General features: G+C 38.8%; 1 protein-coding gene across 1 annotated transcript in view; it reads right to left on the bottom strand.

Annotated features, from left to right (window-relative positions):
* Positions 1 to 27,921, bottom strand: part of fstl4 (follistatin-like 4) — a 196,128-nt gene that overhangs the window by 64,785 nt on the left and 103,422 nt on the right. Inside the window, exons 5-6 of the mRNA XM_069174883.1 lie at positions 4,359 to 4,549; positions 413 to 533 (exon numbers count right to left, since the gene is read on the bottom strand). Coding sequence (XP_069030984.1) covers positions 413 to 533; positions 4,359 to 4,549 — 312 coding nt within the window. The remainder of the gene's footprint in view (positions 1 to 412; positions 534 to 4,358; positions 4,550 to 27,921) is intronic.

Here is a 27,921-nt window from a genome sequence, read left to right as displayed (position 1 = left end):
CAATAATGAATTTATCTGTGGCAGCAGCACTTTTACCCGCTGGCCGCTGTGGACAGGCTGAATGGATGGGAGGTCACCAGGTTCTAAATAGCAGAGATCGAAAAGCTGTGCTTTTAAAGTATCGGGGACATATGTATTGAAGTTTTTGGTAACATATTTAAACTAATTCACCAAGAGGTCCACAAATTCAAACTGGGTATTGAGTTTTGGCAGAGATGTAGATAAGTAGACAAGGTGTACCATTCTGAAAACATTTATTGGAACAGCACATGGCTTTCTCTGTTAAAAGCAGACACATTGTACTGATAAGTATAAGTTTAATGGTTTTACAAATAAGGAGAAAACAATGAGGAGAAAGAGGTTGACAAAGATGAAAAGATAAATGGTTCAAAGGAGAGAAAAAAGAACTTACGGAAAGCCGTGTAGAACTCGTGCAGGCTGAGATGGCCGTCGTTGTTGTAGTCGTCATAGCGTAGCAGGTCTTGCATGGTGCACTCCAACAGGCTGTCCTCCAGGTGCTCCTTCATTGAGATCTAACACACACAGAATGCGTGAAATCATATAGCAGCGGGTAAAATAAAAGAACATGTGTAAATGCCAGATGATAAAGACAATTATCATTCACAGCTACAAAATGGTGACACCTTATCACGACGTTGACTTATCGTTTGTCTCTTGCTTCATCTTTATTTGATTTTGAGCTATCTACAGTGAGATAGAACCACATTATGCACAGTATAAATGGAAATCTGACATTTTTAAAGGGGAGATACTACACAAATGTAACATTTCAGTATTTTTTAATAAGGTAGCTCTGGCACTCAAAGAGGAATCACAGAATCCTCCATTTAATTAAAACAGTACATTCCTATATTCAGTCTTTGACTTGTTTAAGTTATTGCATATTGTGTAATGCTCTCTTTTATAAAAAAGCCTGTCCATTAAAGCCTTGAATTTTGCTGTACTGCAGTACAAGTAGTGATCAGTTTAGGTTTCCAGCATGAGCAATAGTGGTTCGACATAAATTGCCAGCCTGAATTTAGTTAGCATTATAAGTAGTGTTTAGAATGTGTTTCATTCCTGCAATAATTAGAATAAGATGGAAAATGTCTCGTGTACAACTTAATCACAGAAACCTTCTGAGAGCACTTTCATTCTGTAAAAAGGATGGGTTAAATATATAATATGTCATGTTAATGCTTTCCTGATTGCTCTCCATTTTAATACTATCTCTACTCTTGCTACTTTTATTATATTACTACTTATATAACCTACTTAATGAATAATGTTTATTTAACTCAAAAAATTGAGTTATTTCTCTTAAAATTTTCAATGCAATCAATGTATTTTTTTTTGTTAAAATTAATTTATGGGGTTCTATAGTGCATTTAAACAGAACACCTAATATCATTTTTTTTCTCTTGTGCAGATATTTTTGGGGTGGGTCTTTTTCTAGAAAAATAAACTTGGTCCTTCTATATATAGAAAATTAACAGAAAAGGTAGAGACTGAGAGTCTGCATGAAAACATGCAACACAAAATGCTATTCATCTGGATTAAAATGTCTTTTTAGTGTGTTTTTAAGATGTCTTTTATGTAACTGTGGTTTCAAAACACGAAAATGACTTTTGTAAGCTAAAGAAAGTTCCTAACAAGACTCTCAAATACAGTACCTATTTTGTTGACGTTTTACTTTTCAACCACATTTACCACAGTTTTAACAGTTGTGCACACCCACACTTGTTCTTGGTTATTCCACTGCTCTTGGACCTGTACTGCTAATGACACTGGCTGCAGCTGCACATGAACTTGTTTCATTATTACCCGAGTGGCATCTGTTGACACAGAGCTTGACGTATTAAATCTGTTTCTATTTATGTTCGGTAGTCAGCCAGACATACTTTATTTTAGTTTCAGATTTCTTCATACATCCATTGACTCAGCATTTAGCCGAAAGACACCTGCAGTTAAACTACATTTTCAATCACATATTATTGTTTCTGTTTCCTGAGCAAAGCTAAAGTCTCAAAGAAAACAATTCCGAGCCAGCAGATGATTCAACGAAGAGCCTCATAGCTCACAGCAGGTCGGTATTTGGTTTCACTCAGCAAATGTTAAGCCAAGATGCAGATAGATCAAACTAGACCCTATAGTTAAGGCTTTGCAAAAATTAAGAATAATCTGAGCTACAAAGACACATGCAATGTTGTACTACAATGCTGATTTAATTTTTTAATTACGATTTTACAATTTTGAGAAGTACAATTTGAATATTTGTTGTTTTTTTTTAAATGTAAACTATGTTTGTAGGTCAAAATGCTAAGACGATTATTACAAGTTATATGTTAAATCCCTTCTGCTCTTCAAGTGTAAAAATATAGCCCCCCACTTTCCTCATCCTCTTTAACTGATTCTGTATGGAGCTGCACATGTGACATGGCACATTAAAGGATGTGACAAACTTTTTTTCATGTTGCTGCCTGCAGCTGACTTCCAGCCATGTGTTCACTGTCACAGATTGATCCGTCCTTGGGCATTTGAATAAAATATTTCAAACCCTAAGTACAAGACTTCACCCTCCAAGACCATCTGTGACAATAGACAAGAGCCCAAAGTGGAGACAGTCTGGATAGATGGCTGGAATTCATCTTTGATCCTTAAAAGCATTATCTCTGTGAAACTGAATTTATGAATTCCTACAGGATAAGAATGTCTTATCTCAAGATTTCCTGGTGACATGTCATCGTTATTAATTCTGTGGTGGATCTTTAATACAGCTCTGCCACAAAAGGCAAAAATCTGTCTTTTTAATTTTAAAAGATGACAAATCTTGTTGTAATTTACAACCACAGCGAGATTACACAGGATTAATTACTGTGGCATTTTTTAGATTATATTTAGCTGCATTTATAAATGTCCAACTTGTAATGAGTTTATTTTTCTTTGGCATTATACACCAGCACTCTTTCAGTTTCCCCTTAATAATAAAGATCTGTCACATATACAAAATGTTCAATATTAAGACTCTTCATATCTTCCTGTTGCAGTCTGCAGTCAACACTGACTCTGACATGGTTCGCTGCAGTCTGGCAGTATGGCAATCACTGAGATCATAGCATTGGCTGGGAGGAGTCTAATTAACACCCATCTCTGATGCCCATTTCCTGATACCAGATGATGCTCACGATAATTTAATTTCATCACTATGCAAATGTCCGTGCCAATTCTTTCTGCAGTTCCCCCACTGTTTCTCTCCAGACCCCGGTGGGAAGATAACCTCAGTAAACATTTTTTTAGTGTTTAACAAGATGTATAAATGTTCCAACCACATGTCACTCACTCCACCGTATAGTTTGATCACATGATCTTCAGTAGGGTTGGGTATGCTCAACAACTTTTGACTTCAGTAACAATATCTTGTATGAAATACCAGTTCTTGAGAAATATTTTTTTTCTACCAGTCTTAAATGATCAATTTGAAGAAAAAGAAAATTACATCAAACATTATTTTGCAAATCTTTAGTTTCCATGCAGTTTAGAGGGGGAGAGCGTAACCCATGTTATATTTTGTAGCTACAATTGACAGATGTCCCCTGAACGTCTCACATGGAAGCTAAAGCTAGATGCTACAACTTACCTATCATCCCTAGAGGCTACATGCCGTCAGTACGTGCTAGCTAGCCGGCTGCGCACAGTAAAGCTTCCAGTTACTTCAGCGCAATTTAAATTGATGTGTTCAAAATTTGGTTTTAAAAGAGTGAAATATGTTAATGTTATGCAAGATCTGCTTTACTACGTAGCTTTTATCTACGTGGGCGGGCCGCCTGAATTATAGGCTATGAATGGTAAATGCTGTGACTCAGTCACGCTGAAGAGATTTACTCCTTTGTGAACAACATAACAAACTTGATACGTTTTAAAACTAAAACACGTTGGTGTGGATGAAGCCTAGACATCACAATTTGATACCGAACGACAAGGCATTTTTTTGATATCAGATAGTACGGGAGCAATCCGGTCAGCGCCGTAAAAGTACCGAAGTTTGGTGCGCACTCATACGCCTTCAACATGCAGTAATAAATCTAATGGAGAGACTAACAAAAAAAGATGGTCGACTCGTCCAGTGTGAGCAGGGACAGGTTTCCATTTCTGTTTTCGATAACGTTTTGGCAACAAAAAGCTGCGATGATTTTTCACTAAATTAGTTAAAGAATGTTTTTACTCTTAGATGTGGTTTGAATTTTTTTTGAATTTTTTTTTATTTCTTGCACCTCTTTTAGATAACCCTTCACCGGGAGGTTTATTTCAAGCCCATTCCTCCTGTTCTGGCTTCTTTCTCAATCAGTTCAAACACTAACCTTCTCCAGTTCGTCACTGATCAGCCGACCATCCTGGTTCACATCCAGGTATTTAAACATGGTGTCCACCAGCGCTCTCTTCTCCTCCATGTCTCTCTGCTGATTCTGCTCTCCAGCCTTCAGCACTTTTGGTTGCATATCCAGCAGCATGCTCTTCAGCCGGTTGTACTCTGACATGGTGCATGCATTGCCTACAAGGGTAAACACACAGATATGGAAGAAAAGACATTTCATTAACCCCAATTATACAAGCCAGAGCCTTTGGATTGTAGCAGTAAATTGGATTGAATGTGTTTGCGTGTTTCATAGAAGGAGGAGCAGAACAGAGGATGAGAGCGATAGATCATGTGTGCATTTCTACATGCATGCTTGTGTCCTTGAGTGTTTACTCATTTAAAAAAATGCTCGTTTTTTTGTTTGCATAATTTGTCTGACAGCGTTTTGGTGCAGAGGGTCCAATTAGTTACAAGTAATCTTTGAATCCACATGAAAACAATAGGTAAACATCCTCATTTAAGACCCTCTCAAGCTTCTTGTCCTGCTTTGCTGTGAGATTAGAGCTCATGTTTCAAACCAAGCTGGGTGTCTAGCTCATGTTTCTCAGCGAGGCTCAGTCTGATGAGAAGGCGCGGAGGAAATGAGAGACCACAAATTAATCATGGGTAGCACTCAGCATTTATTCTTCACACTTGTAATCAATAATTATGCAAAACACGTCTGTCGCACGCTGTGAGGGACTTCATAATAATAGAGAGCAGGCAAGCAAATAAGCACTAGAAATGGAGAGGGAGAAGACACCCTTTTCCTTTTCTTGTATTCATCCTTTGCTTTAGTGCCACCTGAGCCTGGCTTGGTGGCAGCATGAGAGATGCAGATGGAAGAACGTGTCAGAAGCTTGGTGACGAGAGAACAAAACATGAAAAAAACTCTCATATGAATCAATCATTAGGTGACATCCCTCACTGATCATTGCAGAATAGGAGACCCCCCCCTTCCCCCCCGGAGAGTACATGGGAATGGATCTCATTGCCTAATGTCCTCCTACATCTAAACAACCATGAAAGCTAACACTTGCTAAATTAGAGGACATGGTGGGCTTAATAGACTCTAGAAATTTAGTAGCATCTCCTTTTGATTTCAGAACCATAGCAGGGGGGAAGTGCTGTCAATGCATATCTACATTTGTTGGCACAAATGTCCCTGCAGCAAAGTCAGCAAGGTTTTAACAGAGCTACAGCAGAAAGACAGTGTCCTCCTGTTGGACTAAAGGTTAAAGTGCATATTAAAGATGCACATATTTTCATTCTTATGCATATGTATACATGCATTAAACAAACAAAAAAAGGGTTTCCTGGTGTGCAAAATGTCTCTTCGTCCCAAGAAAAGCTCAGGGTCACCCATGATTAAGTCTTTAACAACCTCTGAGAATTTGTGTACTCCATTCACCTTTAAGTTTTTGACCTAAACTTGGGACAGTGGGAGGGGCTTTCTTGAAGAAAAAGAAAACGGCAAGTCTAACCTAGAACTTAGTTTGTCTGGTGACAAAGCTAGCCATTGATTGTTGATATGTAGATGGACTGTCTGCTTAGTGCTTTTCTCTTAAATGACAGTGCATAGTTGTGGTAGACCTACTGTATGATGTGCTAGCTTTGCCTGGCAAAGTTTGAGCTTAATTTTATTTCCGTTTATTGTTTTAAAGGATTTTAACTCAGAATTTGTTTAATGTTTGTCATAGTCTTTACATATTTTCTTGTTTGTACTGCAGTGTCTAATCTAACGATTGCTGGTGGTTGGTAAACTTTGTAGGTGCTTTACTGCCAGTCTCTGGCAGTACTTTATGCACTTTTACCAGGTACGATAGTGTGACAAACTATTACATTTTTTTAAACACTTTTTATTGACTATGAAGTCTCAGAAGAAAAAAAAAATTAGACCGTTGTCTCAAAGCAAAGAGATTAGTGGTTCACTCAAACTGCTTGAAACCTTCAGATGAGGAACCAGTTCAAGCAAAAAAACCAATATTGTACTTTTAATTGTTCTTTAACCTTGATATCAGTGGTTTTTTTTTATTTTTTTAGTTTAGAATCAACCTTTACTTGAGCGGTGGAGCATTACAAACTTGTGGATTATTTTTGAAGGTGGTGACACATGACCTAGTTAATCATTTAGTTATGAAAATTTTGATCTTTACCATAAAGATAAAATTGTAAAATGCATTAGAATTTCTACTTCCATTTAATATCTACTTTAATAACAGGATCAAATATTTCCTAAAATAGTTAGCAGTCTTCAGCAAATATCCCTCAAACAGGGTAAATAATTATTGGGGACTATTTGGACCTGCGGAATAACACACATTTACTCTAGTTTTCTAGTGTTTCATAAAAGGTCAAAAGTACATTTTAAAGCTGTTGGAACAATAGTTTTTGGGCCATCTCTGCTTTGATTTAATTGCATACAGGGACGAGTGATGGCAAATATAAAAAGTATAAGACTGGAACATGAGTTTACGAGGTGCCTCTAATTCGTAGTACTCAGTTCTGGTAATCAAGTACATTTATCAAAGTGTTTTGCCTGGCGGTGGAGGTCAATTCTAAAAACATCAAGCTATAAAAAGGAAGTAATCATTCCAATAAATCTCAGTTATGTCCTGTTTATTTGTGGGAGGACTGCCTAATGTGTGACATGTACTCACAGTCACACACGAATACACATGCAAAGACAAAGTCAAGGAAGCACACACACCTCAACACCGGCAACCCCCCCCCCCCCCTACTTATTCCAACCCAAAAACTCATACACCTGCTGAACAGAGACAATGTGCACTCTTCTCTACAAGCAGGCAGTCAAGTCAAGGTCTTGGCTAAATCCCTGTTCAATGTTATTCCTGCGAGGCGAATGAGGCGTGAGATGGCTCAGACATGAGGGATCATCACCTAACTGTCATCCCTGTCCCTGTGCAGGAAGGACAGAAATAAATTAACACCCCCACGCTGATTTACATCTTGTCATATATTGAGAGAGCAATCCTCTCTTTGCTCAGTCTTCTTCTGCCCCCACATGTGTCTATACCAAGAAAATAATATGAAAAGATATTTCAAAGGAAATTCTACTGCTGCACATATTAACAAATTCACATTTTATATTTGACTTTGCGCCAATGTTGCCAGACTGACAGCGGTTGATTGAGGTCATAAATTATTATAATGACCTGATGACCTACCTACCTCTCCAGATACACCTTTTATCCATGTCTGGGCAGAGAACGTGAATGTAACGCCGGGATGTTTCAGTGAGTCGTGATCTCTTTCTTTGCTGAAGTGAATGTCCTTCAATTCAGTCTTTCTCATTCTGCTGAGCACAGCAGCTGCAGCTGTGGCAGAGAAATATCTGTCTGTATTACAGTGCATCCACCCCTGACTCTAACACTGTTTTATTGTTCTGGAGGGACTTGGGACTCTCTTTATTGCCCGTTTCAAATGTTAGCTGCTTAAGTGAGTGATCCGAAGCTGCTCGCACCACGGACGCCCAATGTCCCGGAGACGTAGCTATACTCTCCACCGCTCAGAGCATCCTCCAAGCTCTCACTTTATAAATGTCAGGCAGGAGAAAACAAACAGAGGAGAGAGAGAGAGAGAGAGAGAGAGAGAGAGAGAGAGAGAGAGAGAGAGAGAGAGAGAGAGAGAAGAGTGTCTGTCATGCTAAAGGCAAAAGACTGCGTGAGAGAAGAAAAAAGTCGTGGATATTTAAAGAGCTTATAGCTCTCAAAGGTAGAAAGAAAAAAAAACATCATCAATTTTGTAAACAACAACAAACATGGCAGAATTGAGGACAGTTCTGAAGAAATCCCCCCAAAACTCTCTGTAAAAAAGAAAAACTTTTTTAAATTTCAATTTGAAGTGTGACAGTCTGTGTTTGAAATATGTTGTGTTTTATCAATTACACTGTGGAATAACCAGCTGCTCATTTGCACATCTTTCCCATTTTTTCTCCTCACTTTCAATACAGAAGTATTTTCAAAGTGTTCCACAGTGCGAGAAGCCCTCGCTGTAAAATACAAAGAGGGAATACAAAAGTATATCAGATTTGAGTGATGAACAGTTTAATGCCATCCCCTTTCCTTTCTTTATTTTTTTTCTATTTTAATAAACTATCTGAATATTATTTTTGAATCCTTGAAACTAAAAAGTGTGCACAATGAGTGAAAACAATAAACATTTCACTATGGTGTGAACCATTTTTCCTCATTGGGAATTAACCCGGTCTAACCTGGCAAAAAGGCATTTTTATTAATAGCAGAGCTGGTGCTGGGAAGGCGTCAGAAATGATTTGTTGCTGGTCTGCTGTCAGATGTTGCTCGACAGAACAATTTGTTTAGGATTCCAGTGGAGAAATTCAAACGGTCCCAAGCAGAGGTACATCCAGTGCAGTTAAGATGAATCAAAGCAGATCAAAATTTCTCCCGTACTTATTGGATGAATTTTTGGCTCAAACTCGATGTCGGAGGGAGGGAGGGAGGGGGAATCCAAGGCATCAATCGTAGGGATGATGAAACCTCCCTACAATGCCCTCCAGGGTGTAAAACTGCTCGGTGTTAAATTTATGTCTACCTGACCTCCTCTGGCTGAAATGATGGGATTATTTACTGCCATGCGGTCTGTGTGCTCCTAATATGCAACAGTGATGGACCTCCCTTCCAGATAATTATGGATATGATGGACACTCTTTGCTCCCGAGGGCAGCAAGGTCTGCGAGAGCAGAGTCAATCTTGGAAGGGTGACACGAGTCACAGGAGATCCTTATATTGCATAATCGCTGTTGGCAGCTGTTTAAATTGGCTTACTGCGAGCTTCGTAGTCTATCCAGCCTTCCTTCTGTGGCTGTTGTGACTTAAAACACTTAAACCTTTAACTTTCTCCAATTTAATATTCATCACACTGTAATTTCAATATGTTTTTGGCTTTTTCTTTAAATTCACATTTTACAGTGTCTTGTTTGACAGATGTTCAATAGACATACTTATATACAACATCAAATGGCTAAAGGTCAATGGCTGTTCAAGCTTCCCAAGTGTACAAATTTGCTGCCTCAGAGTATTTCAATGAAATTACTTTGAATTTTATATGATTGGTTGGGCGAAGCAAACAGTTGGAGCATGACTTTGGACTTTTGTGACAATAAAGAATAGACGGGTAATCAAAAACTTTGAACATAAGTTAATGCAATGGTTCACTGGTTGAGTGCTTCTATTGTGAAGAAGCAGCAGTAGGAAATGTTAATTTACATCAACAGTGATATACATACACAGTTTCCTCTGAATCAATTGTAAGTGTGCAAGTATTAATGTATGAACACAGCACGGGAAAGGCAGACTCTGCCAATAAAACAGCTGATTACTGAATCTGAACACATCCAATAGCTACTGCATAAAAACTGCAATAATATTCCAAAAATAAAAAACACCTTCAAGCCTATTAATACATATTAACATTAAATTAATCCTTAGTTGCATCCAGAAATTTAGTTAGAGATACATCTCAATGAGCCCAAAGACATAGATAAAGCAAACAAAATCCCATTGATTATGTGATAACAATGGTGCGTGTCAAGGTCTGGTATAGATTACAGGTTAAATCGACACCTGGTTCTTATAGTCAAAGTGTTTGAGGCACGAGAAGTTGATAGTTGTAAAGACATGAGATACTTTGAGAAGCAGGGCTGAATCATAATGGTCAGATGACTGAGTCCAAGCCAAGTCTCCTGGGTTTGTCTTGAAGCTGTTGAATTCACAAGACATAAAAGACCTGGTGCTAACGTGTTGCTGCCAGATAACCACTCAGAGGTCTTATAGACTTGATGTCTCTGTCACTGTTGGTAAATGACCAACAGCATATTAGGCAATTGTGGTCACAAAAGTTTGGTTCATCAGTATATACGTCAAAGAAAGCAGTAGAATTGGTCACAACGTATATCTGATGCCTTCGATAAAAATAATTCTGCTCTCGAGGATGCTCGCCAGATGAACCCAAGCAGCCTGTGAAACATTCTGCGGCAAGTGTAATAAAAAAACAACAACTAGTAAACAAACATGTATTACCATAAATATGAAACCATGGCACAATACCAGTCATTATCCAGAAATAGCTTGCGCAGCATTTAATGACACAAAACAGCAGGAGGAGAAGGAAATTTGCAGGAGCCGGGGTCAACAGCAGCATGAATGATCAGCTGAGCAAGAGTGTGAGCTGTCAGGTTACCAAGACCTCACTGACTGTTGGGATGTGATTGGGGATTGGAGGAGTCAGCTGACAGGATCAGCTGTGAGCTGTCACAGCCCAACACGAATGACATATCACTTTCAGAGCGATGGATTAAACAACATTCTTGCTTTCTGAATTAATAACCCATCCGGGACTGTTCTTGGGGACTTGCTATTGATAATGTTAGCAATAATCCCACGTCAAACTGGTAAAAAGTGATGATTTATAGTTTAAAGAGACTCCCACATTTCACAGCTAATACATAACTCCCACAGATTTAAAATGACGCCTCTAGATTCCCTGAGTACGGGCGAGGTGTCTGCCAGTTTGACTCACCATACATTCAGCAGAGTGGATCAGTGTGTGCTCAGGAAGCCTTATCAGAGTCTGTGCAGCTTGGCACCGACTAAATGAGAAACCCATTGCAACAACCAAAGTTATTGGCGCAGCAGTGAAGGAGAAAAATAGTACAGTAGCATTCACTGCCTGCCTGCCTGCCTGCCTGTCTTTCTGCAAGCCTATCATGAACAACTGGCTTCTCAAACTGCACATCAGCACTATACACATCAGCCCTATATCTTTTACTCTCTCTCTCCCTCTGGAGCCGACTCTCTTTCACTCTCCTCCGCTCACAGTGAATCCTGTCAGTCTGAAGAAAAGTGCAGGGACGTGCAAAGTTTAAGACGTGGGGTCCAATAACTGCCTCCTTTTAGTTTTAGTGCCCCTTTTCATCAAATAAATACTTACTTTAGTACTATTACATTGTCATTATCGGTGCTGATGCTGCTGTTATTGTAATAATTGCTGTTGTGAAAAATTCTGCTGAGCCCCACTGTCATTATACCACTTCAATACGACACAATCCTTTTTTCCTTTGAGCGTGGCAGCAGGTACAGCTCTTCTGATATTTTTTTTTTCTTTCAAGATTGATATGGAGGATGTATTTAGATTTGTATATGTGATTTGTTACATTTGTTTGTGTTGAGTAATTTCAATAATTATTTCGTGCGCACGATGAAAATTATTTACTACTGGCTTTAACTCGCTGGGTCAGATACTTGATAGAAGGCTTGATATTGGCCACTGCATATTGTTCACAGTGACGGTAGCCATTGAGAGAGAATTGGTTTCAGATCAGCAGAAAACAGCTGAATCATAAGGACTGAAAAATCAGCAACACACTTTATTTTCTCCAGAATCTATTGTAGTCTTCTCTCATTGGATGGTGCTTTGCCACTATTACACTGGGGAAAGCACACGTCACTCGGTGGTCGCAGTATGGGGAGTCGTGTCTGTGTGGGAGGATGTTTTTTATTAAATGAGTCACTGCCTTGTAAAAAAAGTTGACTGACAGATTGGTATTTGTATAAGCAGCAATGTACTTCTAGTTTTGCAGGCTTAGTCAGTCAACATTGCTTCTGGTATTTTTCTATTAGATTGTAAAATTTCTGGGTTTGGAGTTTGTTTGCCATACTTCTTGTGCTCCCCCTCCTGTATATACAGTACTTTGTCCTTAATGTCTGTGCTAGTTAACTGAACTATCTATACACAGGGACTTCTTGAACTTTGACTTATCGTTCTTAATATTGTACCAGTTATTGTGTGGACATTTACTGTGTGCAGCATTATCAGAACCAGTAGAAACAATGGCCAAAGCTTCACAAATAAGGATATTATTACAAAATAATGTCCATTCACATGCATCTGTGGGTCATTTGTGTTGTTGGTTTCAAACTGAACTGAAATAAAAGCAGTATAGAGGAGTCAACACCCCAAAACATGGTGCCAAACATGGTACCAATGTACCTTAAGAAAAAAGACTAAACATATTTCATTATCATATCGCAGAACTGGACAATAAAGACCACATAGTGACTCATCCAACTACCTCCATTTAATTTGATCCACTTAATTCTCCCTATATGCATTTTTCCAGCTACAATTTAGTGTTTTTCTTGCTCAAAAGCATTTGATAAATTGCCTGAACAGTCCACATTATTGATGTTTTTTGTAGTATGCATGCATAAGGAACATTGTCATCAACTTGAAGTTTTAAGTGGTGTTATTGGTTTGCAGCATGGCATGATTTTATTAAATATATATATATTTTTTTTTTTTGCTTCGAAAATATAGATCTCGTTGCATTTGCACCCTCTTAACCTCAGGTTTTAGAAACATAGCATACTATAACTGCAGTTGGTGCAATTTAGTGTTTTCTGCTCTACATTTTTAATGCTCAATAGCGCAATGTGGTTTCTCATAAACCGCAGCCCAGTCAGAAAGCAAATCGCTTCCTACCTGCATGTGGTTTTGGCTGTAATAGTAGCAAGCTGGGCATGTCAAGGTACCTGGAAATGTGTAGTCGGTAGCATAAATTCCACAGTTCTCAAAACCAAATTTGATAACGGTAAAGAAGGGAAAAAACTAATTCAGATTTTTAAACATAAACTGTTATTTCAAAATACCGCTACACACACACACACACACACACACACACACACACACACACGTATTTTCACAGACTAAACTGCAATGATAATAGCTTTATGTTACAAGCTATCGTGTCGTTATCTTAAACAAGCTTACTTTAGCCTTTGTGAATGTTGTGTGTGGAGCATCGTTACAACAGATAAAACTGTCAAAATCTGAAAACAGTAACAGTAACGTCTCAGGATGAGTAACAGCTAAGCAACAAAAAGTTGAGTTGCTTACCTGCTTTCTGTGCATCTTAGTTTTTAGCCGTCCATAATAATCCGACTCAAACACAAATATCCCCGTACATAATGATCACGTAAAGCAAATAAACAGCAGAGTTTGTTGAGCTCAGGGTCAACAGCAACACAAAGAATAATCAGATGCTCAATGACACACACAGAATATAAACACAGTTGCACTTGCGCCCTCAGCCCCGGTGAAGCGGATTTAGCCAAAGAAAATAATTACCAAGCCCCCGCTCCCGCTAATAGATTGAGACTGGGAACAAGCTCAGGCGTTGATTACATTTTTAGCATCCCCTCCCTCCCAACACACACACACACACACACACACACACACACACACACACACACACACACACACACACACACACACACACACACACCCACACACACACACACACACCTGCAGTGTAAGTTACAGTAATCTCAAGGCCTTTCATAGCCTTTGCTGAGGCCTGCAAGCTGCTGCCTGATGATCCCATGAGGATACAGATTTTAAATTGCCTGAATGAAGGTAGTGTAGGAAATGGACGCCTCTGGCTATTTGTGGCCGAACTGAAACCCAGTGGCAACAGACAACCCCGGACGAATGTTACCCTCCCCAGCTACCGCAGTGACCTTGTGGGGAGAGTTTTACAGGTTCGGACAAATTGAATGAACAACCGGGAGGTAGACTGAAAGTTGTTTAACATAAAAAGTGTTTCTTCCCCCGGCCAGTGCAGTTGTCATTTTCCTGCCCAGTGCCCAAATTGTTTCAATAGGAACTGTGCTTTTGCCCTTCTTGATCTCAAAATGAGGTGTGGTCAGGTGGATTGCTGCCACATTGGTATCTTTAGGCAGCGTAAGCAATTGTGTGTTTGACCAACAAAATTGACCAACAAAACAAATGGGCTCATGTCAATGATGCAGTATTTTACGGTCATTTTAAGATCACATTATTAAGACCAGGGTTTCCAAGTCTCACCCTTTTGATTTTTATGTCTCTGTCTTCAGTGCTGTCCATACTATTGTCACGCCAAAGAAAAGAAAGGAATTGCTCTACAAATTCCTGTTCATTACAAACTGAAATGTCCATAGAAGTACAACTTTACTGCAATGCAGACAGAGCCCCGAACAAGCTAGATTACTGTGACCCCCCCTCCCCCCCGCCCACACACACACACACACACACACACACACACACACACACACACACACACACACACACACAGTTAATGTAATTCGGGTTTTGACAAAATGTTAAGAGAAGCTACATAGTTGTGTACATTTGTTGTGTTAATTAATTACTTACTATTATGAATTATTGCTGACACAGCCACAGTATCAATCAGGATCTAACAGCAAAATATATTGTGACTGTGTACTTTTCAACCCTTCTGACAGGTGAGCTGTCACACAGTCACAGTTTATAAGCTGCTGTCTAATCATTTGTTACATAACTACAGTCGTCAGGTTGAGTCCTGAGCTCCATCGTAGCTGTCGGGATGTTCGAAGTTGACTGTTGGTGAAAGTCTGATCTGTTTATTAAAGTCATAAATATATTCCTGTCCCTCCACGTTTTTATTAGGGAGATTTTTCCATTTCACAGTCTCACAGCAGGCTGTTTGCACTAGTGACATTATTGTGGATATGGACGCCTTCCCATAACTATGTATATTTATATATATGTAACTTCAGCTCTCAAATCAATCAAGTAGCCACCAAACTATGGCAGCAGGCAGCCCAATAACAATAAAAACAAATTTTATTGTACAGTAAATTGCTGTTGTTAGATGGGTTCTCATTACACATGAAAATAATTTTTAGTGTTGTAGCTGAAAGCTAGAAACTGTAAGACAGTAATAAGCACCGGCAGAGGCGAGTGCACAATGAGTGTACACTCAGTTTGATACACACACAAGGAAAGGTCATTATTGTCCGTTTCCTTCACCGAGAACCGTTCTGCGATGCAGTGCACCTGGATTTCAAAGGGAATGAGACAACATTTTGATTGTTTTTTTTTTCATGTTACGCTCAAAATACACCTATGAATAATTAAGAGACCCTTGCTTTGAACCATAGCCTTACATTTTGTTCAGATTAGTTGCCGTTAAACCAGCAAAAGTGGATTTGGAAATACCACTAATGCGCCTGCGGCATGTAATTTAGACAGTGTGTTTAAATAGTTCAAATATGGCCCTTAAGGATTGTGGGTATAGGTATGTTCTTTACGTTCATCCTTATTACTTAATCATGAAGTACTTGCAAATGAGACCGATTTAATATAAAGCCGAGCTCCATGGCTTTGCCACGAGGGCAAGTCAAATTTTCAATGCTTCCAACCATGACTTGGACACTGGCAACATTTGGTTTCACTATAAAATGAAGTCATCAAAATCAAAGACATTTCATTGAATGACAATTTTATGAAACAGAAAACTGCAGAAAAACTTTCAACTTTCGAGGGAAACTCACGACTTCAAAGTAACCGTGAGTAGAATGTAGAAAGTCAAATGACAGTCGACTTGGGTAAAATAATGAGGATGTATCGCGTCTTCGTAGGTTCACAGAGTATGTAGTTGGCACGTGTCAGTAATTTTACCACATATGCATGTGCAGATCAATGCTGCATAATACTGAGACTTGAAAAATAACAGAAAAGAGAACAAGAGGAAGGTCGGGATGTAAGCTGAGAGCACAGCTTTCATTCCTTCTCCTCAGTCAAAGAGAAACGGTTTATCCCTTTTATCTCTAAAAGTTTTTCCTTTCATCCAAACTCTGTCTGTGGACGTATGCCTTAAGAACACTTCATCTTGCATTCGTCTTTTTTTCCGCTATAGGTTAAAACTTTGTTTCAGTGGCAAGGGCTGAAGCATTTTGTGTGGGAGTCTCCTTTGATAGAAGGTTCATTCTTTTTTTGTCTGTGTAAATATTGCAGCTTCAACACTTAATCACACAGCATCTGCTGTTGAAACTGCAGTGATGACACTGACTTACAATGTAATCAACAATCTTAACCCACTCTTGACCGCTTAGGTCAATAGGAATTGAATGATGCTATCAAACAAAAATAAAAAGCTGAACACAGGGAAAATGTGACTCTTCTCCACTTTTAATAAAAAATATTCATTGTATTAGCAATCATTCCGAGCATAAACCCATGGCATGAAAGAGAAATTAATTTAGGCTCTCACGTTTTCCCAAGAGGCAAGATTAATTGGTCGGCAATATTTGTCTCTCTACAATCATGTAATAGCAATAGCATTTTCATTACCATCAGATGAAGCAAACATGGGGAGCTAATTTTAACTTTAATGGCGGCCCTTGCTTATAATGAGTCTGTTTCCCCCTGAGCTAATGAGAGAATATGCAATCAGTTTATAACATGGTCATTTATTTTCCTCCCAATAATTAAAGTGTAGTCATTTGCTTGTTGGTACATAAAGGTAAAGATATTTCTGAACACATTTTTTTAAGTTCATTGCGAGGTCATAGGTGGCGGCTGATTGCGCATTCAATTGAAAAGCAAATGTTCTACATTAGAAACGGGTCAGCGATCAGTGACTGCCTTCCCCAATGAAAGCAGTGATGGATATTTAATGTGTTGCATTTTATTGTTTGATATGTGATAATATTAGACTTTATCGATTGATAGAGCTCTTGGAGAAATACTGTTCAGTTTACCTCAAATTTACCTAAACACCCCTACATTGCCCTTATATTCAAAGATTTTACATTTACTAATGCATTTCATCGGGAATGTAATGCCTTCCTGACTGTTTTTCAATTAGTTAAAGCACTTGTATATACTGACTGAATGTTCAATGTCAGTGCATTTGTTTCTATCCTCCCACAATATCCACTGCTGGCAACTGAAGCACAATGTTTTCATGGTTCTTTTGAGAAACACAGAGCAGTTGGCTGAGCTTCAGACATGATTGTGGTTGATTGCAGACTTGATGCAAGACTTTGGGAATATTTAACCAAAACCGTGGTTAACCTCTAACCCTTAAGCAATTCTTATACAAGCCTAAACCCAACAAACTAGGCCTGTCACAATTGTTACATAATTGCTTGATTATTTCAGCTGACTGCGGTCCTTTTACAATAATTGTTTCAATTCATCTGTATAAAAACAGCTGGATGAAGCTAAAAGAAATGTTTCCATCACTGTTTCCATTTTTTTCAATTTGAGATTTCGATTGGTGTTTGTTTGATTTAAACTAGATGCAACATTTGCGTGACATCATCTCGTTGCCTCTACTGTGGTATAATGGGACCCGAGTGGAGACTATACTATTGATATAAAATATACAGAAAAAGACAATGAAATCATTAATCGCAATTGTTTGTGTGATACATAATCCTCAGCTAAAGTTTTCATGATCGTTACCTCCCTAGATGTCGCACCGATCATCAACTAGAAATGTTACATGGGGAGTGAAGTCGTGATGAGCCAGGCTCTTAATGGCTGCAAGTCACTGCACAGCAAAGAAACGTTATTTAACTCAATGTTAAAGGTTGACTTGTCTGCTTTTTTCAGTTTAGTGTAGATGTTTCTGCTTTTAAAATTCACTTTGTAGTATTTAAAATGGACCCGCTAACCAAAAAGAGCTGAATATGTCCATATATGGTTGAATAAACTGTGTTTGTAATTGAAAAATACTGTTGCCAATTAAACACACTGAATTTCCTGAGTTTGTCACAATAAAGACATCCCATCGGTGGAACGTTTTTATGTAAAGCAGCAGTATTGGTAACTTAACACAGCCCCAATATGGCTGACGGCAACTGGTAAAAAGCCAAAGGACAAACTTGTATTTTTCCTAAGGCTATTTGAAGATTAAAACAGGGGAGTTTTTTGAGTGTCAGGATGAATAATTTCAGATGCTGAATATCAAATCAAATCCAATTCCTTTCTGGTTAATGACTTATGGCTCTGACCATATTGTGCTCTGGGTCCTTTTTAAGAGACAAAATAAAATAAATAAATCAAACAGAACAAAGAGTCAGAGTGCATTTGACTTCACTGCATACCCAATTGTTTGCCCCAAGGTACACTGGCGGCAGTGGACTGATATTGACTCATTAGAGGTTTGTAACTGGAGTCCTTTGCTTTGCCAGCAGAGAGAAATAGCAGCAGAGTAGGCCATTAACCAGAAAACAGAACTAATGAAGGAGTAAATTAACAAAACACAAATAAATAACACATGTATTTCTGAATTCTCCCTGTCTTCTGTTGAAAGGCTTTCCTGTTTGCACACTGCCTCTGCTGTTCATTATGGGGAGATATCTGGGTCACACACATCTGCCACCACTGGGGGAAGTTGTCAAAACCAAAAGGAAGAGAAATAAAAAGAAACACATTTTGTGAAAGTTGTAGTTTACGGTTAATAATGAGGTGACCTGGATGGACCGAAGAGTTATTCAGACCTTTCTGCCACCGGACTATTTATGGAAATAGCCAGAGTGCAAACATAGAACAAGTGAATTTATCATTGGGGCAGTGCAGTTAAAAAACATGTACACCATTTCAACTCTGTGTCCCATCAGAGAATTGCTTCTAAAATTGGTGACTTTTAGTCTAGTTTTGATATATTTTTTTTTGAATCCTTCCCTAACTGTCCTCTTCATGAATTCATACAGACGATCAGGGATGAAGGGCTTTTTTTTTTGACATAACAATTTTATAACAGTGGGGAGCGGGGTCCTTCCGTCTGCAGCTTGTCAACTGGAGTGACATGTCTCAAAGCCTGGCATCCACAGCTATTTAAATACCCATTGGCTTCCTGGCCCCTGTGGATTCCGGACCGAGCTTCCATATCCCTCCCCTCATGGCCAAGACTGTCACTCACCACAGGCAAACAGGATGAGCTGATTTATTTCATTTTATGTCATGCCATGCCAGGCAGTTCTCATAAATCTATACTCTAGTCCAGTGATGTATTTTTTTTTTCCTCTCTTTCACAGAATGCATTATAATATCTTTAAGAGCAAGGCAAGAGACAAAGAGATAGTGGGTTAAGCTTTGTTTGTGCAGGCGTTCGTGTTCTGAGCTACTGCAAGTTACTAGTCATATCAGACTGATTTGTTTGTTTTTTTAAGTCGGCTATATATGAAGGCTTTTGTTTTTCACACAACAGATCTGTTTGAGGAACAACAACCATTTTGAAGCCACCTGGGAAATTCATTGCAGTGCTGAATGACACACTCTTAATGACTATCATAAAACTGACACCTTCACTGTGTGAAAGACTGGATGCATATATTAATGCATATGTGAGTGAGTTCTGTTCAGAATCCATGAATGCGTAAGTGATTTGCGTATTGAATTACATTTTGAACAAATAAGCCAAAGAAACTAAAAAGGGAATGGGATAATTAACTGGCAGAATATATTAAAATGTGAGGAAGCAGCAGAGCATATTTAGGCCAGTTGGTCATGTACAGTACAGTACAGTGTAACACAGTGTACCCCGGAGTACTCCCGCTTGTAGCAGTGACTAATTTGAGAGCATTAGGGAAACATAGTTCATCCCTGTACTTCTTTTAATTACCAAAGCCCCTGTGCGTGATGAATTATTGTACGTAAGCTCGATGTCTCTACAATAGAGCAAGAGCAAAGTTAAGTCATGTTAAGATTCTTGTGATTTCATACAAACTGTAGGTAAAACAGCCTCGAACGCATGAGAGTGAGGGGAGGTGCAGGAAAGGAGGAACATTGTTTTTTCTGTGAGTATGAGAATTGATTGCTAGATTGAATGAAAATTATGATGAAAATAATCATTAGCTGCAGCCTTGCTTTTATTCTTTATCTTTTGTGTTCCTTGACTCGTTTTTATCTCTTCATCATTATGTTCTTCTTCTCATACTTTTCTTCACATATTTTTCTCTCTTCCTGATTATTTCCTTCTGTTTTTTTCCTTCCCCTCCCTCATGTAATCAATCTGAAAACATTATAACACCGCCACTTAACACTTTTTCACCTCTACTTTTACTTTAGTTACCTACTAGAGGCGGCTTATTATTATAAGTCCACTTTAGCATGATTAAAAGCCTCAATGTCGGGCCTTTTCTTGTGCGTGTTCACATGATGGTGTTCATATGAAGCGTCTGTAGACTCGCTCTACCACTGTGTGCCAGATTTCAGTGATTCAGTGTTTGTTTTGGGATACTACACCACCAGACTCAGTAAGAGTAATTACACCATAAACTCCTCTCTCTCTCTCTGAACCTACAGTATGACTGCCGGCAGATGGGATATATGAAAAGAGGTCTCATTAAACAAAATTACTAAATGGTTAATGGCGTCCTGGCGCTTACAGTAGCTCACGCTGCCGCAGCAGGGAGCTGTCGTTGTTTTAGGAGCTGCTTTGGCGTCACTATAAAAAAGCGCAATGTGCGTTTACAGCAAACTCTTACGTCTCTGGGCCCTTTTCATCATCTGGAATAATTAATCGACAGGGAGCAATTAATAAGTAATGAAGAACGAAAATCCAAGCAATTACTTGCCTAAACAGTGGATTAACTGCCATCGTCTCCAAGGGTGTAAGGGATAAGTGCATATCAATAAGGATCGGTTCAAAAGCTTCAAAAGCTACCATTTTAAGGCATTTCACTTTTCAGATTTCCAGTTAAATGTATTTGCTGTATTCTGCATTATATCACTGCTACGTGGTTTACAGATATCATGTGTGGTATGAGACAGCCGCAGTACAACATACTGTATGATTTATCATAGTTGGGTTTTTATTCATTTTGTCTTGTGAATACACTTCGATAGCGCTGTTTTTTAATTTTAATTTTTTTTTATTAAAGGATTAGAAGCAGGTTATCGTTGCTGCATTTTGCTTCCCTCATAGTTAGTGCATATTTTAGGTCTGTGTCAGCTTTTCTTTTTCAGCAGCATCTATCTCCATATTGTTTTAATTAAGTACCCAAAATTGAATTAAAGTGCCGCTTCAAATTTGATCTGATTTCCTGCGGATCCCACACAGACAGACGTTTATAGATTATGTTAATCCAACACTCACTGTCGATAGTCGGGTGTTCTCACCAGCTATAATCAAATTAGAGCCTTAATCAGACGAGCTTTAGTTTCAGGTGCCATGAAAATTTAAAGTACAGGCACTCCTTTCAGCGTAGTATTTATGATAAAATAAATGATACTTATTCATTCATGCGTTCAGATGAATAATCTGATGAACCCAGTGATTCAATGACTTTTTGCAATGTTCTTCTGTATCCAATCTTTGGACCATCATATTTTAAATGCCTTGGCAGAGGAATGTCAGGCATTTCAATGTGCTAGATAAATCAAGGCAGCGAAGTCCACAGTCGGACAGACTTAATATTTGAAAATTAGAGGAAAAGACTTGTAATATGTGGCGAAGGAAGTGAGGGAAAAAAAGTTGTGGAGTTCAACAAAGTGAAAAAAATCTCATAGCCTGTGATCACTGAAAATCTTGCTGACACCAGCTAAAATCTAATTGGCAGTGCTCTGCCTCCTGAAGCACATTTTATATGAGATGGGAAGTCAGATGTGTAATTTTGTTGCATATCAATTTTGCCTCCTGCTGAGAAACCTCTAATCCTGCTAAGTAAGTGGATGTGCTAAAAGTGGTAACTAAAAGAAAGGCACAGTAACGACGGGGAAGAAGATGCACCATCGTGTAGCCTCATTAAAGATGACAAACACAGATGTCGAACACTCTGCCAGGTCTGAGATCAAGAGGAGGTGATATTGTCGGTGCCAGGTGTTTCAGGATGGGGAATGTTGATCAGGACATATCAGACTGCACCAGTATGTGACCACATGAGACCTGTGTACAAACTAGAGTTCTTAAAATAACTGTTGCATGTCAGTAAACATCAGTTTCCCTGTCAGTGTTTCCGGAGAGTAAAGGAAGAGCAGAGGACAGGCGATCATTTATTCAGCCTCCACCGAGTCATCGCATGTTTTACTTTTATTTCTGCGCTCTCTCCTGAGAATAATTATCTGACGCGGGATGTGATAAATTTCAATTGCAATCTCAGATGCATTTTGTTTGGTATGAATCCAAGAGGAACTGGTAGCAAGCAGGAGCAGAGAGAGCCATCATGACTACGATGATTAAGATTGAGCGAGTCGATCTTCATGAACAGAAAACAAAAGAGAGATATGGTTCTGCCAGTAATCTCCGGTAGGTTGACTGCAACGATGCTGTCAGTAACTTAATACCGCAATCTGCTTCTAATAATCATTGAAAATGTGCTACATTACATTTTAGTAAGACTGAACATATTGGTTTGATGCCAGACTAAATTAGAAACAAAATATGAGGTTATTTATGCAAAGCTGCAGGAGTTGAACATTTGCTTTTTCTGCCTCATAAATTGAATACGACAAAAAAAAACTGTTGATTTACAAAAGCTTCTTAGAAAACAGACAGGAGCAATGCTTGGCAATCACAACTGTACCAGGGTATCTTCAAGTCTGTGGCCACACTTAGGGGTGATTTATAAACTGCTTCAGGAATAGCAGTCTGTAAAATCTTTAGACTATTTTCTGAATAATATCCTCTGAAGAATATTCTCTTGAATCTGGGTTTGAATGGAGAGTTTTAGTGCCTCGTAACAGTCGAGATGAAGCTCAAGAGGCTTGTCTGACCTGACAAGAACAAAAAAAAAAAATCGGAGAACTCTTTGGTTCTGTTAAATTATTGGCAGCTTTGATCTATACAAATCATGTATAATTTAAAACTTGTACTAGTTAAAACAAATTTTTGCCAGAGTTGGAGAAGTTGCCGAACTCATTCCACTTACGCATTGTTTCAATCACTGTTAGTTTTCAGATTGATTTCTTACTTTTTACGCAACCGTTGGGTGTAATTTGATGTTGTACAGAACAGTGTGCACAACATGTGCGTCGAGCCAACACTGAAGAAGAACTTGTTGCCTTATTTCAAAATAAGTCTTGTTACACTGCTGCAAAAAAAAGCATTGTTTGAATCTCACTGTTGATGCGTTGAAGGACACTTGACAAACTGACAGCTAAGGAATCAAACACGAAAACAGACTGCAACATGATTTGCTGTCCTGCAGTACAAATCCAACTCTCTGATTTCAAGGTGTCCTTGAAGGCACCAACAAGGATGTTTACATGTTTACAACAGGCAGAAGGACCGGACCTTTAAAAACCTGTTGAAATTTTCAGCACCTCGCAAACATTACAGCTCCATCCCCATAACCAGAGGCAGGGTGACTAAATGTCTGGTTAATGTGTTATAAGTTGGTGGCCCTGTGGTGTATTCCTGTGGTAATAGGCAGCATTTAGTGGAGTTATGCAGATCGGCTTTTATCAACACAGTGACCTAACGTGGTCGAAGTGGCAGGAAGGTTACGAGGCTGCTGGTGCGACATGTCAGTCTGGCCTGGAAATTCTGGACAGAAAACAGAATGAGAAACAGGATTGTGTTGAAAAGGTTTTCCCGTTTGAATTCCCTGGACAGAGCAGGAGAAATTGGTTGGTTGCAGGATATAATGAGTAACAGTCCGCCCGTTTTCTTCAACCAATGCTACCAAGGTGTCCTTGTGAAAGGCACTTAACCATTCACCTGTTCCACAGGAGCTGTGTAGTGGATTCGACTGGGATTATACCGAGCACTTCCTGAGGGGCTTTCTAATGATAAACAAACTCCAACTGCCTTACCAATGATTAAATGATTGACTAAAACGAGACATAATTTGAGATGCTTTTTAGTTGTACATCAGATACACCGTCTTATAAACAACAGCCACCCGTAATTACAACAACAAGAAGTAAGAGTCTCCTTCGATGACGGCAATGGAGGACTAAACGAAACAAAACAGAACTGCAACTTTTAATAAATGTGTTGTCAAAATGGAAATGTGCGACACTGTTTACAGTTTTTTAGATGTGTGCAAGAAGAGATAGACAATAAATCATTCTTTGTTTGCTTTTGATGGAGGGCCACTTTAACAGATGAGAGACTGAAGATAGTAGAAATCATAGCTATAACACAAATTCCTTCACAGCATCTCTTTTTATCTGTCTCCCTTCCACTTCTAATTTCCCTTCCCGAAGCACGTGTGTGCCTTTTTTCTCTTTGGAGTGCTACAGCGCTCGTCTGTGATTGGCCGTGATTGGTCATAAGGCCAGGACTGCGCCTGCTGCTGCTGCTACTTCAGCCACTACACGATTTAGTCAGGATGAGACACTTTGACTTTGCCATTTTTCTTTCTGTTGGGTCGTCTCCGGCTGCTTTCCTTCCCGCACCTCCCTCCTCGACGCCTTCGTAACCCTCTTCCTCCAATATTTCTTCATCCTGTTGCTCTTTCCCTTAATTCCATCTGCTTGCTTTAGTACTGAGGCTGATGGCAAAACCCTTCGCCGTGGCCTCTTGTAAATTCTGCATGTCACTCGCGTACACATCACTGCGCACCGGCGTAGACGTACACACGTATGCGGAGACACTGGCATACACACTGCTCTAACCCTTAAGGGAATATCACAGATGTCGGGGCACCTGGTGATCCATTCTAAATGCTGCCAGTTGTCATGCCCAAGATCTAATTTACAGCCCAGGTAAACAGTTCCAATCCCACTTTGTTGGGGAAACTGACATCAATCTTGGATTAATTGTTTGCTCTTTCCTCAAGGAGTCCAGTGTCATGTTTAGGGGCCATCTGTGTTTTAGGATGAAAGACAACAGTGTAATTGTGGAACCCTGAAATATCACTCAGCTGGCAATAATAACTTGCTAAAAAAAAACAGCTTTAATGAGCAGTATGTTGGAAAGTCACTTTGACTGAGACATTATCTGTAAAAGGCTTTGGGCAGTGGTGATTGAGCTTAAAATATTTTTTTTTTTTTACTATCTTGGAACCAGATCTGAAGTGAAACTGGCCCTCACAAACCATCTTTACTTTGTGGCTATGTTTGAGGGAACTCAATCATAACAAATTTGACCTTGATGGTAACACAAACAGGAAGAAAAAGTCTAGGGGTGCAATGAGAACCACTACTTTGGTACAAGGTTATTACCAAAATTCAGAAAATATAAGGGTATTTGTTTAAAATAAGTAATTTTACATAACTAACGTTAAGTTCGTCATGTAAATTACTAAATGCATATTTTGTAGGTTAAATACATTATTTAAAAAAAAAAAAATCTACTTTGACTTTTGCTTTGTCACTGACTCAAACCCTTGTCTACTGGGTGGAAGCTCCTTCCTACAAGGAAGCTAAACAATTGAAGAAACAATTTGGACACTTTAGATATGACTTACATTTAACATTAAGTCTTGAATTATAAGAGGTGATGAGTCAAAAAAATGAAATGTCTTTTTTTCACTAAACCGTCCTCTGACTCCAGTTTAATCCAGATTTGTGTTCACTTAGGAAGCTGTGCACCTAGAAAATAAGCCAACTACATCACATGTTCTTCAACAATGCAACTATTTGAATTTTAAATGTAGCATTGTGATTGATGAGCACTATTCATGAATGCAAGAACTCTTAAATTACCATGTAATTGCCATGAATATATGCAGATTGCTCTGTCTGAAAATCAAACAGCTAACGTTTTCCAAAGAAACATTAATGCTAAATGTCATCAAATGGTGCTTTCAGGCTCATTTTCCATTCACATTTCAGGTTCAGGACTGTCAGCTTGTTTGAGCAAAGGGGTTAGCTTTTGGCCCAGGAGCAACATGCGCAATAACTCTGAAAAGATGACACTGGAAATGAAAAACATTCTTTGACAGGTTAATGGTATTCTTAAACAGCCATCTGTAGAACATAATCAGTGTCCAATGATGGTCACATTCATAATGGATTCTGGAAAAGTAACTTCTAGAAATCAAGAGATTATGACTCACTTTAAGTGAAAGATTAAAAAGTAACACTGGTTTATTTTTTTATTTTGTATTTACTGTGCTTTATTTTAGTAGGAGTTTCTTCATATCTTTATTATTATTTTTTTAATTAGCTTGATGTTTTTTTTTTATTGTTTTTTATTTTAATCATAAGCTTTATAATTAGTGCAGCTTTCTGTAAAAGTAAGACCACGGAGTAATTAACAAATGAATAAGTAAAAAAAAAAATAACATGTGGATTTATTAGGACAAATAGAGTTTGAAGGGGAGAGAAGATATGACATAGTTCAGACATGGTGATGGTGATATGAGTTGCTTTTTGAAAAGTTTGCAGCCTACAGTGAGGGATGGGGAGTGACTCTGCAGTTTTACTGGAGTTGGAAAGTCATTTCACCATTGGGGACCCGCGTGGCGTGACAGCAGGCCTTTGTGCTGATGGAAGGGCCAAACTGCCAGTGGTGACAGAGCGGCCACATATTACCAATATCCATTAGCAAGCATGACTATTTACTTCTACAGACGGATTAGGGGACACATTTTATGGGCCAATTTGAATTTACTCATTCATTTTGGTGAATTCAGGCAAGGGGAAATGTTACAATTTGAATCTGGATAACACCAAATAAATCAGTGGCTCAATACAATGATTGAATTGTAGTGACTCTGAAAATTGCAGGTCTGAATCAAAAGCAGGGCAAACATTTTGCAGCACAATTAGCTGAAAAAGCTCACACAAAAGCATGACATGAGGGCAGACTTCAATTTACAATCCAATAGATCTGCATTTTGTTCTCTTTGGATGTTTGAGGATGCTCTCCCAATAAATGTTTTTATTAATTAATTTCACATCATTTTTGACTATTTTTATTACCACACCTGTGTAAAAAGTACTACAAATTTGAAAAAGCCAGAGCGGGTAATAAATACAGACCCAGAAAGCTCAGAGAAAAGTTGCTGAAGAAGTCAACTGGGAAATAACTACATCCATTTAGTTTGTTTTGATGCTATCCACAATGCTTTTACATTTATTTAGCTTAAAGGTGGTGCCCAAAATGGCTCAGGTGCTGCGCCTAAGCCTTAAAATGGTAGGCGAAACACTCCGCCCACCCTCTCTGGCAGAACAACCACTGCTGGGTGATGGAAAACAAGTCACCTTACTGTTGCGCCGCTTATGATTCGCCACAGACACCCAGCTCATTCAATCCACAGTACTGCAAACGCAAGGGCTTTCATCAGTGGGTTACAGGCTCAGTCACCATTGTGTTACCTCATTCTGCGAAAGTGGCATTTATTTAAATGAAAACCTTCAAGATTATTACTTTCAAGTGAAGAACACATTTAAAAGTTTCAGCCACGAAAGTGCAGACAACTTCTTACTTATACAGTATGTCTTTCCCTGCAATCGGGACAAAGAAGTACAAGTACTTTACGGAGGACACAGTGAATTGGATTTGTCACAGCTCCCATCCTTCTTTGAATTCAGCCAACATTACATGAGTGAGAGAATAAACTTGCCAAAGTAGCTTCACTTTTAAATCATCATGCTCCAGAGAAAATATGACTCTGAAAAGTAACATTAAACCAGTGCTGTTACTTTACCCTATCACTGCATAATGACTTTTCTGAAATGGTAATTATAATTAAAGTCTTTGAAATGTCACTTTGGTTGTACTCTGGAAATCAAAACCGCAGGAAGTGAGGCTGTGCAAGAAAAAAAAGTGCATTTTG

The sequence above is a fragment of the Embiotoca jacksoni genome, unplaced genomic scaffold, assembly GCF_022577435.1.
Source record: "Embiotoca jacksoni isolate LCO1_2020_lvr unplaced genomic scaffold, fEmbJac1.0.p SCAF_62, whole genome shotgun sequence".
Taxonomy (NCBI): Eukaryota; Metazoa; Chordata; class Actinopteri; family Embiotocidae; genus Embiotoca; species Embiotoca jacksoni.
The sequence above is the reverse complement of the archived record's forward strand: the minus strand, read 5'-3'. Positions and strand labels throughout refer to the sequence as shown.